Source organism: Onychomys torridus, chromosome 21, assembly GCF_903995425.1.
Source record: "Onychomys torridus chromosome 21, mOncTor1.1, whole genome shotgun sequence".
In the NCBI taxonomy this organism is placed as follows: domain Eukaryota; kingdom Metazoa; phylum Chordata; class Mammalia; order Rodentia; family Cricetidae; genus Onychomys; species Onychomys torridus.
The window spans coordinates 2,870,912-2,890,243 of NC_050463.1; the positions used below are offsets into that span (position 1 = coordinate 2,870,912).

At 38.8% G+C, this 19,332-nt stretch overlaps 1 protein-coding gene across 1 annotated transcript; it reads right to left on the reverse strand.

Annotated features, from left to right (window-relative positions):
* Positions 1 to 2,638: 2,638 nt before the first annotated feature.
* Positions 2,639 to 19,257, reverse strand: LOC118571703 (zinc finger protein 431-like). Its single transcript, XM_036170927.1, has 3 exons — positions 19,158 to 19,257; positions 2,892 to 3,018; positions 2,639 to 2,703 (listed from the first exon to the last, which is right to left on the reverse strand). The coding sequence occupies exons 1-3, from the start codon at positions 19,158 to 19,160 to the stop codon at positions 2,639 to 2,641; spliced, it is 195 nt and encodes a 64-aa protein (XP_036026820.1). The 5' UTR covers positions 19,161 to 19,257.
* Positions 19,258 to 19,332: the final 75 nt, after the last annotated feature.

The following is a 19,332-nucleotide window of genomic DNA, read 5'->3' on the forward strand; positions in this document are numbered from 1 at the left end:
GATGACTTTATATATAAATGCTCTACCACATTAATACACCTTCTCTCCAGTGTGATTTCTTTCATGTTGTTTAAGAACACTGGGATATTATGTAAAGGCTTTACCACATTGATAGGGTTCTCTCAACTATGAATTCTTTCATTAGGTGTGAAGATGACAATTGTAAGCAAATGCTTTACAACATTAATTGCATTCATAGACTTTGTCTCCAGTAGGATTCTTTTATGATTGCGAAGAAGTCCTTTCCATGCAAATCTCTACCACAGTGATTACATCCATAGGGTTTCTTCCCAATATGATTTCTTTCATGACAATGAAGATGACTTTTCCATGTAAATGCTGTACCACATTGATTGATTGCATTCATAGGGTTTCTCTCCATTATGAATTCTTTCATGACTGTGAAGATCACTTTTATGTGTAAAGGCTTTACCACATTGATTACATTCATATGCTTTCTCTCCAAAATGAATTCTTTCATGTCTGTGAAAAGAAATTTTCCATGCAAATGCTTTACCACATTGATTACATTCATAGGGTTTCTTTCCAACATGAATTCTTTCATGACTGTGAAGATGACCTTTACATGTAAAGGCTTTACCACATTGATTACATTCATAAGGTTTCTCTCCAGTATGAATTCTTTCATGATTGTGAAGATCACTTTTCCATGCAAATGTTTTACCACATTGATTACATTCATAGGGTTTCTCTCCATTATGAATTCTTTTGTGATAGTAAAGGTGACTTTTATGTGGAAACGTTTTACCACATTGATTACATTCATAAGGTTTCTCTCCATTATGAATTCTTTCATGACTGTGAAGATCAGTTTTATATGTAAATGCTTTACCACATTGATTACATTCATACGGTTTCTCTCCAGTATGAATTCTTTCATGTCTGTGAAGAAGACTTTTCCATGCAAATGCTTTACCACATTGATTACATTCATAGGGTTTCTCTCCACTATGAATTCTTTCATGACTGTGAAGATGACTTTTACTTGCAAAGGCTTTACCACATTGATTACATTCATAAGGTTTCTCTCCAGTATGGCTTCTTTCATGTCTGTGAAGAAGACTTTTCCATGAAAAGGTTTTACCACATTGATTACATTCATAGGGTTTCTCTCTACTATGAATTCTTTCATGACTATGAAGATGACTTTTACTTGAAAAGGCTTTACCACATTGATTGCATTCATAGGGTTTATTTCCAATATGACTTTTTTCATGATTGAGAAGATGACTTTTTTCTGCAAATGCTTTACCACATTGATTACATTCATAGGATTTCTCTCCAGTATAACTTCTTTCATGTTGTTTAAGAATACTGGGGTATGTAAAAGCTTTACCACATTGCTTATCTTTATACTGTTTCATTAAAGCATTAGTTCTGGGTAACTGAAGATAACTATGACATGCAAAAGCTTTAAAATTTTGATTATATTCATAGGGTTTAATTTTCAAATGTGTTCTTTGCTGTAACTGTAAAGGGCAATCATATATAAATGTTTTATCAGGTTGTTTACATTCATAGGATTCCTCTTCTTTATGGGTTCTTTTGCATCTTTCAAGATATCTGTGATGGTTCATGCCTTTAGTACATGGCTCACAATTATCAGTTCCTTTTTCCATATGAGTTTTTACATTTCTTTGAAGAGAACTGGAAGAACTGAAAGCTTTACCACACTGATTGCATTCATAACATTTTCGTATAGTGGGAGTCACAGTACATGTGCAACATGATCCAGTACAGACAGAAAAATTTCCAGGTTCTTTGTACTCATAAGGCTTTTCTCCATTGTAAGTATGTTGGTGTATTTCCAGTGAAGTTGGAAATTCAATTAATTCTACACTTGTTTCATGATCACATTGCCTACTCATAGAGGTAACCACTGCATATCTTTTGATTTTTCTGGGTGAGAGAGAGGTACCTATCTTTTTTCCAGATCCCTTATGCTCACATGGTTTATATCCAGAGTGACAGATGATATACCTGTTAAAAGAAAATAACAATCAAAGAGTTTTCTTCACACTGCATTCACACAGTTTAACATTTTGTTCCTCATAGATGTAGTACAGGGATTAAGGTTTCTCCATAAAGACAACACTCTTGAATCTCATAAACTGCCCCTTAAACTAAACTATGGTAACTCTCTTTAAGTATATGAGTAACACAAGCTTAACAAAGGGACAATTTGCTTATGAACGTTTTTGGACATACCCTAATCCCCTAATCAATGTGAATGCCTTTCCATTAGTTGAATAGAATGAAACTAAATGGATGCATGGATCTCAGGGAGTTATGATTGATTTGGTGCCATTTGCCAAGGCATTGTTTCTTTGTCTTGTCTCTTACATGAACACCTTGTAAACCGATATTAGCTATCTGAAAGTGAGATACATGATATTGTTAGAATTTATGTTATATTTAATTATAAGCTGTAATTATTTATACTGTTGGTTTTCATTAAATATCAGAGCACTTTAAAAGTTCTCCAGAGAGGTTGGGGATTTAGCTCAGTGGTAGCATGCTTGCCTAGCAAGCACAAGGCCCTGGGTTCAATCCTCAGCTCAAAATAAAAAAAAAAACAAAAAAGTTCTCCACAGGCATATCACCTTGTACATGAATATTACCTTCCATGTCTTCTAGAACCTTGACAATGTTCTCCAATATTCTGGTCCTCCCATTTATAGCCTAAAATACAGTACCAGAAATGGATGATATATTATTGGAAATTATGCAAATTTTGAGTTATTATATTCAGTGAAACTTAGAACCATGCCTAATTTATGGACCACATTCTTCTTTCACAGTGGAACAAAAATTCCTAAGAAAGGTTTATAGCTGTAAGTTAAAAAGTGAAGGAAAACTCACATTCTTACCTATAGCAGTGAGATTATCATAGGTTTCTAGCATCACGTCTCTGTAGAGACTCTTCTGGGAAGGATCCAACAAAGCCCACTCTTCATGGGTGAAGTTCACTTGCACATCCTCATAGGTCACTGTATCCTAAAAATCACATACACATATGAAACAGAAATGGTAAGACTGAATGCTCTGCAAATGTTCACCTCACTGGGATTATATTTACATAATTATGTGTGCTTGACAAATTTATTTCATATCACAGAATTTCAAAGGCAATCAGGAAACCATTTTAGAGGGAATTAGAGAAAGAGGATTATGACTCATTTTTGATCCCTATGAATACTACTATATGGCATTGAAAGAGAAATGCTGACCTATAATATAGAAATATTTAAACAAAGCAATAGAATTGAGTAAACAATAGCAAATTTGTTTCAAAGTTACTGACATCATAAAACGATTGACAAGATGGAGCTTGGTGGTGCACACTTTTAATCCCCAAACTCACGAGGCAGAGACAAGTGAATCTCTGTGATTTCCAGACCAGCCTGGTCTATGTAGAGATTTCTATGATAGTCAAATGTACATATTGAGACCCTGTCAAACAAAGAAAAACACTGAGCACAAGGGGCTCACTCTAAATTCCCTCAATGAGCTAAACATAGATTTTAGAAACGTACTTTCAGAAAACTGGAGTGTAGATGTAACCGGTTTGTTAAGTAAGAAACACAGAACCAATTGCAGAGTTAAAAACCACGAGGTCAGAGCAAGAGTGGAAAACTTTACCCTTCACTGCTTCTGCTGTTCTTCCTCTCCGCCAGAGAGCTACCTCTGTGTGTCCTATCTTTTTTATAGATTTTCTGTTCTGTTTCCTCATTGGTTGTAAACCCAGCCACATGACCTCCTCGTCACTGCCTGTTTGTACAGACCTCCAGGTCTTCTATGGTTGAGATTAAAGGCGTATGTCTGCCATGCTGGCTGTGTCCTTGAACACACAAGAGATCTACCTAGCTCTGCCTCCCAAGTGCTGGGATTAAAGGTATGCACCACTACCACTCAGCTTCTGCTCTTGGCTTGCTCTGACCTCAAGGCAACTTTATTAACATTCAAATAAAATCACATTTCAATACAAATAAAATATCACTATACTGGAGTTCCTCATTTGAACTATATAGCTAATATGATATTCCTATGAAAAAATGCATTTTTATTAAGTCACTGACACACATATCAAAATGATTCTCTGAAACATTAGTGAAGGAAAGGCTGATGTTAAACCATAAAACAAACAAACAAGCAAAAATCCCAGTAGAATATAAGTATGGATCAACAGTTAAGATCACCTTTTGCTTTTATAGAGGACCTGCATCAGTCCCTAGGACTCAATTACGGCTCCCAATTTTTGGAACTCAATTTCAAGACTATCCAGGGCTCTGCTCTGACTTCAGTGAACAGCAGACACCCATGGTACACCTGCATATATACAGGGGAAAGACTCATGCATGCATTTCAAAAACTAAAAAGAAATATTAAAACAAGCATAAAGATATGCAGAATGTTACACATCTGCAATGTAGTGATTCAGGAGAGCTGTATTAATGTCATGAATGCATGCCATCCTGCTGGAAGAAAACGAAACCTCTGCTAAAGTTTAAACTTAAAAACGTGGGTAAAGCACATATAGTAAAGCCTAATTCTATCAGCCAAAAATATAAACTAAATATATCAGGGCAGAAAAAATGTCTTATCAAGGAAAAGCATTTGCTTCTATTTTACCTTAAGTTATTCAGGACGGAGTGTGTTATGTTGGAAATGTGGCTGCATGAAATGAACAGGGCTGCTCAGTTTCAACTACAGAAAGATGTGTAAGTGTGCCCAAACAGCTTGACCACACAGCTACCATGACAGGTTTAGAGGCCCAGATACTGCTTCTGGAAGGCAACGCCCAGATTCCAGGAAAACCAAGAGCTGACACCATCCAGTGATCCACCCAGGGATGGGAAAGTACCTAACATCCCAAACATTCCAACCATTAGATAAGGTGGCCAGATGTCCCTGAGTTTAGCACACAACTATTGTTGTTTTACCATTCCTACTTATAATAATGCTCAGCCAATAAAGTGATTAATTAAAAGATTCTTCCACAAGGAATGTTAAATAATACAACCCTATGTCAATATTTTGTAAATCAACCACTGGAAGTAGTTCATAAACAATTTCCTCAGTATATTATTTATCATTATATGCATGATTTCTTAATAGCTGCCTCTGATACTGATATCCTGGAAAAGGTGTTTGCTGAGGTACAACAGATCTTACCTCATTGGGGATTGCAAAGTGCTCCTAAAAAAATCCAAATAGGGGATTTGCTTAGGTATCTAGGATTTAAATTGAGTAAACAAAAAATTCAGCTGCAAAAAGTACAGATTAGATCAATTATACAAACTTAATGATTTTCTGAAATTGTTAAGAATATTATTTGGTTGCGGACTACCATTGGATTGTCTACTTAAGAACTAAGTAATTTGTTTCAAATTTTGCAAGGTGACTCAGATTTAAATAGTCCAAGGCATTTAACAGTTGAGACAGAAAAGAGTGCCTGTATAGATGGATTAGATTTCACAACTGAGTGTATTTTGGTAATTTCCCCTTCTACCCATTCTCCTACTGGGCTTATTATGTAAAGAGAAGATAATATTTTAGAATGGATATTTTTAGCTCATAAACAGAGTAAAAAGTTAAAAACCTATAAAGAAAAGATTTCTGAATTAATTATAAGAAGAACAAGACTTCATCAATTATGAGGAATAGATGCAGCTGTACTTTATACTCATGTAGATGCAGCTGTACCTTATACTCATGTAGAAATTATGCAATTATAAGTAATTAATAATGGCTGGAAAATATCCTATAGTAATTATTTAAGAGAAATTAACAATAAATACCCTAAAAGTTAAAGACTTCAGTTCATAAAAATAACTGAATGGGTTCTTCCCAGCATGGTGAGTCGAGTGCCTATTTCTGGGGCTCTTACATTCTGTGCTGACACAAGCAAATTAGGAATGGCTGGTTATAAAGCAGGAAACATCAGTAAAGTAATTCAAAGTCCACATGCTCCAGTTCAAAAACTAGAGTTGTATGCTATCCTAAAGGTTTTATTAGACTTAAATAAATCTCTTCACATAATTACTTATTCTCTGTAGTCAGAAGTTTTCCTGTGTCCCATCCGGCCTAGAGCATGCATTAAATGTAGCAAATCAAGTCACAGAGTAGAAAAAAAACTGCCTTTCACCTCAACTGCTGCCAAGATTCTGTCCAGACTGTGGAGAAGCAGGACACTGAGGGATTGATTTCCCTGCTTGGCCAAGACAAGACACCTGCATGTTCCTGGGGAAAGAGTGCTGCTGCTGTATCAAGGAATCTGGCCTGGTGGAAACTAAGTTCGAGCCACTCCACAAACCATCTGAAAAACTTCATCACTATGACCAGGGCACATCTCCATTGCATTCTTTCTGGCAGTCTTCACTCTTCCCACAGCTAGCCCTGTTCACAGGGCCAGTGGTAATCTATTTTTTTTTTCTCCTATCAACTTGCCTTATCCTCCCTCTTCCTCCCAGAATGGATTCCTGAGGTCTTAGGTGGTAGTTAACCAGATGCTTCTACACCCATACCTCCCACTGAGCATGAGCCAACTGACTGCCTATTCCCTCTCCCCACACTGTCCCATGATAAGAGAAAGTAGCCAGATTTGAACCAGCACCCGTATACCCAAAAACATTGGGACATTTGGCTGGAACCTCTAGCTCACTCCAGGAAGCCCCATTCCTGGCTATTCAAAACCCGCCCTTTCAGAAAAACCATGAAAAAGCCCAGTTCTGCATTCTTGACAGCTGGAGGCTCCTTCCCTGAAGCTGGCTGTGGCCCAATCCCAGCCTAAAGCATTATATTTGGGCATAAATCCAGCTTGTAAAGGAAACATCATCACCCTGCACCTACAGTGTATTTAAGATCCCTCCTTTTAGATCAGCCATGTGATTCCTCTCCTGCCCTCCTGAGAGTCACCAGGGAGCTGCTTTGCTCTGTTCATTAAACCTGGATTTATTAAATTGACCTGATAAGACTTATTACATTAGCGGCAGAGGATATCCAATAACCATGAACCCAAAACTTATCAATGGGAATTATTGCATTGACTGCTACTGTTGCAACAGTCTGAGTAGCTCTTCATAAAGAAACTTAAATTGCTGAATTTGTTAGCAACTGGCATCAGCATTTACAAACTTTGGGCTCAGCAGAATTAAACAGATAGGGTGACAAAGTTAGTGAAATAGCAGATTTGATGCAAGCTGTGTTACTTTTAGTTAGAGACTTAAAAGGAACAGATTCAGTTAAAATGTGTTTGGAATGTTACAACTTAATTGTATTCCACCTACTGTATTAGAGTTTAATGAAAGAAAGTATGATTGGGATAAGGTTAAAATGCAGTTGTTGAGTCACCCTATGGTTCTCAAATGATTTATGATTTACAACAAGAAATTAAGAAAACCTTTTCTGTTAAGTTACCTGACATGTCTGGAATGGATGTCATGGATGCCTTGCAGATACCATACCTTCATTTAACACTATAAATCATTTTGATAAAGTTTCTTATTCTGGCAATTGTGAGACTTGTTTTTGCTTAATTTTAACACTTTTCAAATATATTGTGACTTATGTACATGAGACTATCTTCACTGTGCAGCTGCATAACCTTCAATGTAATTAGATTAGCTAAAACAAAAGGGGGAAATGTAGAAATTTAGCAGAGTCACTGTATCTGGGGTAATATTTGAATGAACAACCAGTTCTCAGGAGTACTTTGACCTTCAAGAATTCTTATGGAAAACAGTGACTGTTTTGCTGAAAGGGCTTTGCAGAAATCTCATGACTTTGGTCACAAGATGTCTCAAGCACACCTGAGCCTCTTGTATTATGGGTATTGAAAATATTACATAATAAAGAACTAGAGTCATAGAGGCAAGTGATGCTTACCTTCAGTCAGATATATAAATTAAGATTCAGGACCTTATATGAGGAAATACGCTGTCTAACTTTCAATAAATACACCTTTGTATGGCTGTTCGGGGTTCAGTCCATCAGAAGAGGTTGGACCTTCATGCTGCCACATAGGCCTTAAAATTTCATCTCTGGAATACCTTCATTCTTCAACCAACATGGACTACACAGTGCACTCCGACGTGCTATACATCTGCTTAAGTGATAAATAATAACCAAGCCACAGACTAAATGTTTTGTCAAGACAGTCTACGACTCTTTAATTTAGCTGTACTTGTTTTCACAGGATACAGGAACAATATACATGTAGACAATATGCCAAAATACTACACAAAGCATCTATCCTAATTACTGCTCTGTTGCTGTGAGGAAACACAATGACCAAAGTGACAGTTATAATGGAAGGCTTTTTATGCTGGGACATGATTACACAGACAGAGGATTAGTCCATTTTCATCATGAATGGCAGCATCAAGGTAGGAAAGCATGGGGCTGAGACCAATATCCTGATACAGACAGGCAAACAGAAAGAAACCTTGTTTTGGCTTTTGAAACCCCAAAGCACACCTACAGTGACACACCTTAGCAAACAAAAAAGGTAAAATACCTGGAAGACAGTGCTTGGCTTCCACATTTACAATTTGTGGTAAGACACATGGATGGACTCAACATGAGGCCACAGAATTCTTTCCTCTATTACTTTGTTGTATGGAGCCAACATGTCTAAGCCACAGGTACCATCTCCTCCTATGTTCATGGAACCTAATTAAAATGTTCTTTTAAAGAACAGGTGCAACAGGACACATTTAAACCTTGAGAAGTGTTGGCCCCATTAGGCCTTGTGTCTGATAGAGGACGGAAGTGTCATAGCAGGGAGCTGGGCCATCCTTGCCAACAAAGTATCCCTGTGGTTTGCTGCCCTTTTGCCTATTATGTCATTAGTATGTTAGGAAAACACACAATTTCTAGACTTAACAGAAATTTAATATAAAGTCTGTGGTGGTATTGTGTTCCCCAAAATATTGTGTACCCTAATAAACTTATTTGGACTCAAGAGACAGAATAGCCACAATATTAAACATAGAGGATAGGCAGTGGTAGCACACGCCTTTAATCCTAGCATTCCAGAGGCAGAAATCCATCTGTTCATGAATGCAGCCAAGCATGGTGACTCACGCCTTTAATCCCAGGGAGTAATGGCAGAAAACAGAAAGGTATATAAGGCGTGAGGAGCAGAAACTAGAAGCATTTGGCTGGTCAAGCTTTCAGGCTTTTGAACAGCACAGTTCAGCTGAGATTCTTTCTGGATGAGGACACAGGGGCTTCCAGAAACAGGATCAGAAGAGGAACTGGCAAGGTGAGGTAGCTGTGGCTTGTTCTGCTTCTCTGATCTTCCAGTGTTCACCCCAATACATGGCTCAGGTTTGATTCTATTAATAAGACCTTTTAAGATTCCTGCTATAAAAGTCTAATAATATATGCTATCAACAACATTAAACTGATGGCAAAAGGACATCATGAATGTAAAAAATGATCAAGATCGAATACATAGCACATTAAAGACATCATCCAACTTCAAAAGTTCAAGTACAACTACCATAAAGATTTTACTGTCTGGGAAAGGAACTTTAGAGCAAACAGACATAAGAACACAACTGAAATACAGTCACTGTTGACAAATGAGACTAGGATACCTAGTATGGCCTTACTAACACAGGTAACTGGAACACTGGGTCATTTATATGCAAATGTATTAATAACACAGATTTTAAGATTTGTGCAAAATTAACTCCAGTAGGATCCTGCTACTGCATGTTAAATGGGAAGGACAGAACTTCAAGAAGCCCCCAGAGAAACTAGGGCTATGTGAGATAGCAACTCTGCCTTCCATGGAGACAATAAAATCAGGAGAGTTGTGCTCATGGCATGGTGAGGTCAAAAATAAGCATTTTTCCTCACAAAGGCTCCAGCTCCTCATGCTTTGAGGGAAGGCATGACAGGAACTCAAACAGTCCAGGAACCTGAAAGCAGGAGCAGATGCAGAGGCCATAGAAGGTGCTGCTTACTAACCTGCTCACCATGGCTTGCTCAGCTTTTTTCTTATAGAACCCAGGATGACCAGTCCATGGGGTGCCTCAATCCTAATGGGCTGGGCACTTCCCAATCACTTACTAATCAAGGAAATGCCCTACAGGCTTGCCTACATCTAGATCTATGGAAGCATTTCCTTCATTGAGGCTCCCCCCTCTCAGATGACTCTAGCTTGTGTCAAAATGACATAAAACTATCAAGCACTCTGATAATTTACATTAATTGGATTAAATGGGAACACAGATGAGTGACCTCTCAAGTTGGGGAGAACAGAAAGGAGCTTCCAGAGGCTATGCCCTGCTGGATTGAACTCCTGGGGCAAGAGGAGTATAAACGCATTCAGCTGCTAGTGCTTCTGTTTGATTAGGCAATCTTTACCCCAACTCTTCAGGAGATTTTTAAACAATATATCAAGCTGACTAGGTGATATATGCCTGTAATCCAAGCATGCAGACTAGCATGGGCTGCACAGGGAGGTGCAGGATATCAGGGACAGCAAAGCAGAATTGTCTCAAGCAAGATGTTTTTCTGAGGTGCTAGGATGGGATCCAGAGCTTTCATATGCTTGGTCAGGTATTATACCCTGACTTACATCTCCAAAACCCATCTTCCATGCATGATGACGTAAGTGTTGCACACATGTGAAAGTCAGAGAATAACTTGTCAAAGTCATATTTTTCCATTAGATAGGTCCTGGGGATTAAACTCAGTCTCAGAAGCCAGCACCTTAATCACTTGTAGGTATTCTACTTTCATAGGGTATGGCATCTTTTGTGGTGTTGCTTCAGGAGCAAAGTCTGCTGATGCAGTCCTGACTGGTCTGGATCTCTATGCAAACTCTAACAAAAATGTGCTTCCTTCCTTCTGCCTCTGCTGCCTGAGTCCTGATATTACACTGTGCCCCACCACACACACCTTGTTTTGTTTGGGGTGGAAATAGCCTCAAGTAGCTCAGGTTGGCCTCAAGTTCAATAAATAGCTGAGGGTCATCTCCCATTTTCAACTCTACAAAGAAACATTCTCCAGGTAGTGATATTTAAATAGTAAACAATGAGGCTGGGTACAGTGACATACACTTTTAATATTAGCACCAGAGAACACAGGCAAACTTGCTCTATATAGTAAATTCCAGGCATGCGAGCGTGAATTAGTAAGACCTTTCCAGGGGGGTGGGGAGGGAACAGTACTGATAATAACTTTTAGGCTTGAATGTTTCTCAAATATTTAATGACATTTCTTTATAGTGCATATGTACCTTTGTGCAAATGGATCATAATGTGGGTGAGTTAGTCACCCACTTGGCACCAAGTTGCTGTTACAATCATTACTGGCTGTCCTCCCCAAAAGACCACAATGCCTGTGTGTCAGTAAAGGGCAGGGAGAAGAACTCCTCCAGAGATGGTCTCAGGGAACAGTATATGCTTTACTGCATGTAAGTATCTACTTATATAGTGGAAGCCTATCAAGTCTGTTTGGTTAGCATATTACATTTGATTGAAACACGAATGCTCACACAACCCACCTGGGTTTCTATGTGAAAGAGGCACATAAAAGAGACATGGTGAGCACATGTATGTCAGCAGGCCTGACATATTGGCTATTGGCTACTCATGCTTCTTTATAATTCAATGTTCTCACTTCAGGGAATATTCAGGAGCATGATGGGTCACACTTCTTACTTAGAAGCACAGTGTATAAAGTAGGCTAACTACCAGGACAGGCCTGCATTTTGTCCTACAATTTCCTCCTCTAAATCATTTCATTTTCTTGAGTACAGAGCCTCATGATCAACAAGCAGGACATGCCAACCGTATTAATACAACTAAAAAGGTCATGTCATAGTTAAAGGAATCACGGTGCCACTGACAACCTCCCTGGAGACGGTTCCTTCTGCTCCCTTACTGAAACCTCCTTTAAATACTTAGGCACATTGGCGTGAAGATGATCTTGAAGCATGTAGTGAGGAATTCTATAATCTACATAATCTTAAATTCCCTCCATTTCCTGATGAGGACTTACGAGACCCTATGAAAATGCTAACTTTACAAACTAGGAAAGCTATGGCATGACAGGAAAAAGGAATTCATTTGCCAATTCTTTCTCAGCCTCATGAGCTGCTCTTGGTATTTCCAGTGGTATTTCATCAAAATCAAAATGCCTAATACCTAATTTTGCACCAACCAATTTATTTAAAGTTCTACAATATTGGACAGCATTGAAGAATCTTTGCACATTATCTTAAGAGGAATAAAAGAACTAGAGCTATTTGAATCCAGACTGAAAGTGGCTACTCATTTCTACCTGAATGTGGAAAATAGAAGGTGGAGTCACATGCCAATGATGATTATATAGTGCCTGGACAATTACTGATAGTTCATGGATGGGTCAGAGTTGCAAGCGGTACCACTGTCACAACTGTTCACAATTGTACATAACTGCTAAAAAGATTAGTATGCAGAAGGTGATCAGTAGCAGAAGATGGCTTTCCCTTCCCTAATGATTTTGCTTGGGCAAAGTATTTTCACATTATAACACACAGAATATCTGGTCATTTCAAAGTATAAGTTTATGTTTCTTTGTAGCATCTTACTTGTGAACATGAAGACAGCCATGAGGACTATGGCCAAGAATTCTATAGTGACTCTTGCTCATTTGAGGGTGTCAAGTAGCACTGAGTGAGTGCGATTTGAATGCCAGGTATATGTCATTAAAAACATAAAGTTAAGCCGGGCAGTGGTGATACATGCCTATAATCCCAGCCCTTGGGAGGCAGAGGCAGGCAGGAAGATCTCTGTGACTTCAAGGCCATCCTGGTCTACAGAGCAAGATCCAGGACAGGTACCAAAACTACAGAGAGATCTTGTCTCAAAACAAAAACAAACAAACAAAAGTAAAGTTAAGTAAGCCATCTTCCAAGGGTACTGTCTCATTAGCTTCAGAAACCTGAAGTGCCTGCAGAGAAGGCTGAGTTGTCAAGACTATGCTACTCTTGCAGACGACCTGAGCCTGGTTCCCAATACCCAGACTGGCTTATCGCAAACCTATAGCTCCAACAGATCTGACCCTTCTTCTGGTGTGAGAGGGAAGTTGGCAAGCATATACATAATAGGGATAGAAGAAAGAGGAAAATCCTAGCTCAAAGGCACAGAAAACATATTCAAGAAAATCATACAAGAAAACTTTTCTAACCTCAAAAAGAACATGCCTATAAAGGTACAAGAAGCTTAAAGAACACTAAATAGGCTGCACCAAAAAAAAAAAAAAAGTTATTTTGCCACATAATAATCAAAACACTAAACATACAGAATAAAGAAAGAATATTAAAAGCTGCAATGAGAAAAGGCCAAATAACATATAAAGGCAGATCTCTCAGAATTACACCCTACTTCTCAATGGAGACTCTATAAGCCAGAAGGTCCTGGACAGACATTTTGCAGACAGAAAGAGACCATGGATGCATAGACTCCTATACCCAACTTAAGACACCTAAAGAACATTTCACCCAACACAAAAGTATATACCTTCTCAGCAACTCATGGACCTTTCTCAAAAACTGGCCATATATAAAGTCTCAACAGATACAAAAAAAAATTGTAATAAATCCCTATATCTTATTGGTTCACAATGGGTTAAAGTTAGAGATCAACAACAACACAAACTACAGACAAATTTCAAACTCATGGAAACTGAATTAACTCTCAACTGAATTACCAACAGGTCAGGAAGAAATAAAGAAATTAAAGACTTCCTAGAATTCAATCAAACTGAATCCACATCATATCCAAACTTATGAGACACTGTGAAAGCAGTGCTAAGAGCAAGTTTATAGCACTAAGGGCCTACATAAAGAATTTGGAGAGATCTCAGACTAATGACTTAACTGCACACCTAAAAGTTGTAGAACATAAAGAAGCAAACTCACCTAAGAGAAGTAGCTGGGAGGAAATAATCAAACCCTGGGCTGAAATTAATCAAATAGAAACAAAGAGAACAGTAAAAAGAATCAATGAAACAAAGTTGGTTCTTTGAGAAAATCGATAAGACAGGCAAACCCTTATCCAAACTAACCAAAACACAGAGAAAATATCCAAATTAACAAAATTAGAAATGAAAATGGGGACATAACAGACACTGAGAAAATCCAGAGCATCTTTAAGTCATACTTAAAATAGCTGGACTCCACAAAATTTGAAAATCTAAAAGAAACGGACAATTTTCTGGATAGGTACCATATACCACATTTAAACCAAGACCAGATAAACAATTTAAATAGACCTACAACCCCAAAGGCAATGGAAGTAATCATTTAAAGTCTCCCAAAGAAGACCAGGACCAGAATTTCAAAGAAGAGCTAAACCAACATTCCTCAAACTGTTCCACACAATAGAAACAGAAGTAACATTGCCAAATTCTTTTTATGAAGCTACAGTTATCCTCATATCCAAAGCACACAAAGATATAACAAAGAAAGGGAATTACAGACCAATCTCTCTTATGAACATTCATGCAATAGGGGTTGGGGATTTAGCTCAGTGGTAGAACACTTGCCTAGCAAACACAAGGCCCTGGGTTCAGTCCTCAGCTCTGGCCAAAAAAAAAAAAAAAAACTCAATAAAATACTGGCAAATGGAATCCAAGAACATATAAAAAAAAAAAAAAATCATCCACCACAATCAAGCAAGCTTCATCTCAGAGGTTCAGGGATGGTTCAATATATGAAAATCTGTCAGTGTAATCCACCATATAAATAAACTGACAGAAAAGAACATGATTATCTCTTCAGATGCAAAAAATCTTTGACAAGATATAACACCCCTTCATAATAAAGGTCTTGGGGAGATCAGGAATACAAGGAACATTGCTAAACATAATAAAAGCAATATACAGCAAGCTGACAGCCAACATTAAATTAAATGGAGATAAAAAACTCAAAGCGATTCCATAAAAATCAGGAACAAGACAAAGCTGTCCACTCTCTCCATATTTATTCAATATAGTATTTGAAGTTACTAGCTAGAGCAATAAGACAACAAAAGGTGATCAAGGGGATACAAATTGGAAAGGAAGAAGTAGAACTTTTGCTATTTGCAGATGATATGATAATATACATAAGTGATCTCAAAAATTCTATCAGGAAACTCCTACAGCAGATAAACACCTTCAGTAACGTAGCTGGATTCAAGATTAAGTAAAAAAAGGAAAATCAGTAGCCCTCCTACATACAAATGATAAACAGCCACAAATAATGTAAAATATCTTGGGGTAACTCTAACCAAACAAGTGAAAGACCCATATGACAAGAACTTTAAGTCTCTAAAGAAAGAAACCGGAGAAGATATCAGAAAATGGAAAGATCTCCCATGCTCACGCATTGGCAGGATTAACATAGTAAAAATGGCAATCTTACAAAAGCAATCTACAGATTCAATGCAATCCCCATCAAAATACCAACACAATTCTTCACAGACTTCAAAAGAAGAATACTCAACTTCATAAGGAAAAACAAAATACCCAGGATAGCTAACGCAATCCTGTATAATAAAGGAACTTCTGGAGGCATCACCATCTCTGACTTCAAGGTCTATTATAGAGTTAAAGTAATTAAAACAGCATGATATTGGTATAAAAACAGACACATGGATCAATGGAATCGAATCGAAGATCCTGAGGTAAATCCACACATCAGTGAACATCTAATTTTGAAAAAGAAGCCAAAATTATACAATGAAAAAAAGAAAAGCATCTTCAATAAATGGTGCTGGCATAACTGGATGTCAGCATCAAGAAGAATGGAAATAAGTCTACTGCCTTCAAAAACTCAAGTCCAAGTGGATCAAAGACCTCAAAATAAACCCAGTTACACTGAAGTTGATAGAAGAGAAAGTGGGCAGTAGCCTTGATCACATTGGCAAAGGAGACAACTTCCTGAATATAACACCAGTAACACAGACACAGAGAACAATTAATAGATGGGACCTCCTAAAACAGAGAAGCCTCTGTAAAGCAAAGGACACTTGTCAAGAACACAAAATGGCAGCCTACAGAATGGGAAAAGATTCACCAACTCCACACCAGAAGGTGAATCTCCAAAATATATAAAGAACTCAAGAAACTAGACATCAAAATACCAAATAATCTAATGAAAAATGGGGTACAGGTATAAACAGAGAATTCTCAACAGAAGAATCTCAAATGGCCGAGATACACTTAAAGAATTGTTCAACATATGTAGGCATCAGGGAGCTGCAAATAAAAATGACTGAGACACCATCTTATATCTGTCAAAATGGCTAAGATAAAAAACACCAAAGACAGCCTATGTTGGAGAGAATGTGGAGCAAGGGAAACATTCTTCCATTGCTGTTGGTGGGATTGCAACCTTCTACAGCCACTTTGGAAATTGGTATAGTGGTTTATCAGAAACCTGTGAATCAATTTACAAGACCCAGCTATACTAATCTTGCGCATAGAACCAAAAGATGCTCAATCATACCACAAGGGCATTTGCTCAACTATATTCTCAGGAGCATCATTCATAATAGCCAGGACCTGAAACAACCTAGTTGCCCCTCAACTGAAGAATAGATAAAGAAAATGTAGTACATTTACAAAATGGAGTATCACTCAGCTATTAAAAAAAAAAAAAAAAAAAAAAAAAAACCACGACAGCATGAAATTTGCAGACAAATGGATGGAACTAGAAAAACATTCATCCTGAGTGAGGTAACCCAAACCTAGCACAAAAACAGGGTATGTACTCACTCATAAGTGGATACTAGCTATAAAGGATAACCAGATTACAATCCACAGCCCCAGAGCAGCTAGGTAACAAGGACGACCCAAAGAAAGGTTCAAAGATTTCCTTGAGAAGGGGAAATAGAAAGAGATCTCCTGGGTAAACTGAGGGGGGTGGAGGTACAGGAATATGAGGAATCAGGTTGGATGTGTTGGGGATAGGTTGGATGGGGAGAATAATAAAAGAGATATATTGATGGAGGGACATTTTGGAATTAGAGAGACATCTCATGCCAGGTAATCTCCCAGGAATCCACAGGATGACACCAGCTAAGATTCCTAGCAATAGTGGATGGGGTGCCTCAACTGGCCTTCTCCTGTAATCAGATTGGTGAACTATCTTAATTGTCATCAGAAAGCCTTTATCCAGTAACTGATGGAAGCAAATTTAGAGATCCACAGCCAAGTACTGGGCCGCGATCCAGGAGTCCTGTGGAAGAGAGAGAGGAAGGAAATTATGAGGTGTGTGTGTGTGTGTGTGTGTGTGTGTGTGTGTGTCAAGAACATGATGGAGGAACCCCCAGAGCCAGCTGACCTGGGCTCCAGGGAGCTCTTTGTCTCTGGGTAGGCAGCTAGGAAGCCTGCATGGGATCAACCTAGGCCCTCTGCATGTGTGTGACAGTTGTGTAGCTTGGTCTATTTGTGGGGTTCCTAGCAGTGGGAATAAGACCTGTCCCTGGTGCTTGAGCTGGCTTTGGGAGCCCATTCCTGATGATGGGTTGCCTTCTCCAACCTTGATGCAGGGGGAGGAGCTTGGTCCTGCCTCAATTTGATGTGCCATATTTTGTTGACTCCCATCAGAGACCTGCCCCTTTCTGCATGGAGACAGAGGAGGAGTGGATGGGGGGAGAGTAGTAGGGAGGTGGAGGTAGGGAACAGGAGGATAGGAGGGATGGGAAACTGGTTGATATGTAAAATAAATGAAAAAAAATTTAATAAAAAAGAAAAGCAAAAGCAAATGAAAGCTAAAAAAAAAAGCATGCAACGAACATGATAAATTTACTTGAGATATAGAAAGCAATTTTTCTTATTACCCCATCAGCTTAAAATAGTTTATGTAAATATTACATATATGTTATAAATAGGGCCAGGTATGGTAGCTTAGGCCTTTAATCCTAGACCTCAGGAGGCAGAGGTAGATAGATCTGTGAGTTCTAGGCCAGCTAAGCCTACACAGTGATTTCATATATATATATATATATGGAGTAGAGTTGACAACAGTCTTTGCTCTAGGGAGACAAGTCTCTTGAATGTAATTTTTGAAGACTAATAGTGTATCATGTTAATTTATTTTTTCTCACATAGATCCTCATAATTGTTTGAATGTTTTTATATTGATAAAAGATTCAACTTTTTTTTTTTTTTTTTTTTTTGGTTTTTCAAGACAGGATTTCTCTGTGTAGCTTTGAGCCTTTGGAACTGGCTTTGTAGACGAGGCTGGCCTCGAACTCACAGAGATCTGCCTGTCTCTGCTTCCTGGGTGCTGGGATTAAAGATGTGCGCCACCACCACCTGGCTAAGATTCAACTTTTAAATGTTACTTTTAAAAATTACTACTTAGATTTTTTTGGTTGGAGAGATGGCTCAGCTGTTAAGAGAACATACTGCTTTTGCTAGGAACTCAAGATTAATTCCATAACCTATACCAGGCAGAAAAAGCTTGACTCAAAAAAACAAAACAGACAAAAAGGTACAGAGACATCTTTAAGGTTTTTTTGAGATGGGCTCTCACTATGCAGCACTAGGTGGCCTAGAAAACACTATGTGTTGTTTCACAAATAATAAAGATATCAATAGAACATAAGAGAAAACGTATAAAGATACAATTAAAATAGAGTCAATTTTGACTCACCAGGCCAGGAAACACAGCATGCCTGGTCTTACTGACACACGTGACTGGATCACAATGGCATCTACATGCAAATAAGTTAATGACACAGACTTTTCGCCCTGCACAGAATTAACTGCAGACTGGTCTTACACCTGAATGTTCAGTGCTAAGTGCAGAACTTCTAGAAGACACTAGAGTGACCAGGGCTCTGTGAGTTAATCTTCCTTCCACCAGGTGTAACACAAGTGGCGCGTGTGGGCGCACTACACGCTGATGTCACAATAAGTAAATACCCAAGCACAGTGCCCACATCCCCGTGTTCTGCGCAGCCCCCGCCGCCACCGCTGCGGCATATGCAAGTTATTCAGAGGCTGCAGGACTTCGGAGCTGCAGGAACAGCAGAGAACTCAGACCTCCAGGGCCGCCGCCTTTGTCGGTTCCCACAGCCCCGGGATCCACCCCGCACCCGCGACTCCTCCCCGCGTGGGGACGGCGGGCCCTCACTCACCATAGCGGATTCCGAACTCGCCCAGCTCTCCTCACAGCTCCCTGCAGCGGGTCACACGGAACAAAAGAGTCTCACTCAGCCTCAGAGCCGCCGAGCCAGAAGAATGGCGGACAGGAAATGCCCACCCTATTCGGACTGGAGGCCCTGATTGGCTAATGTGTCCTGAGTGACAGAG

Coding starts and splice junctions, on each gene's coding strand:
- LOC118571703 (XM_036170927.1), bottom strand. Junction 2,704..2,891: donor TGATAATCTCACTGCTATAG/GTAAGAATGTGA, acceptor ACTGTATTTTAG/GCTATAAATGGGAGGACCAG.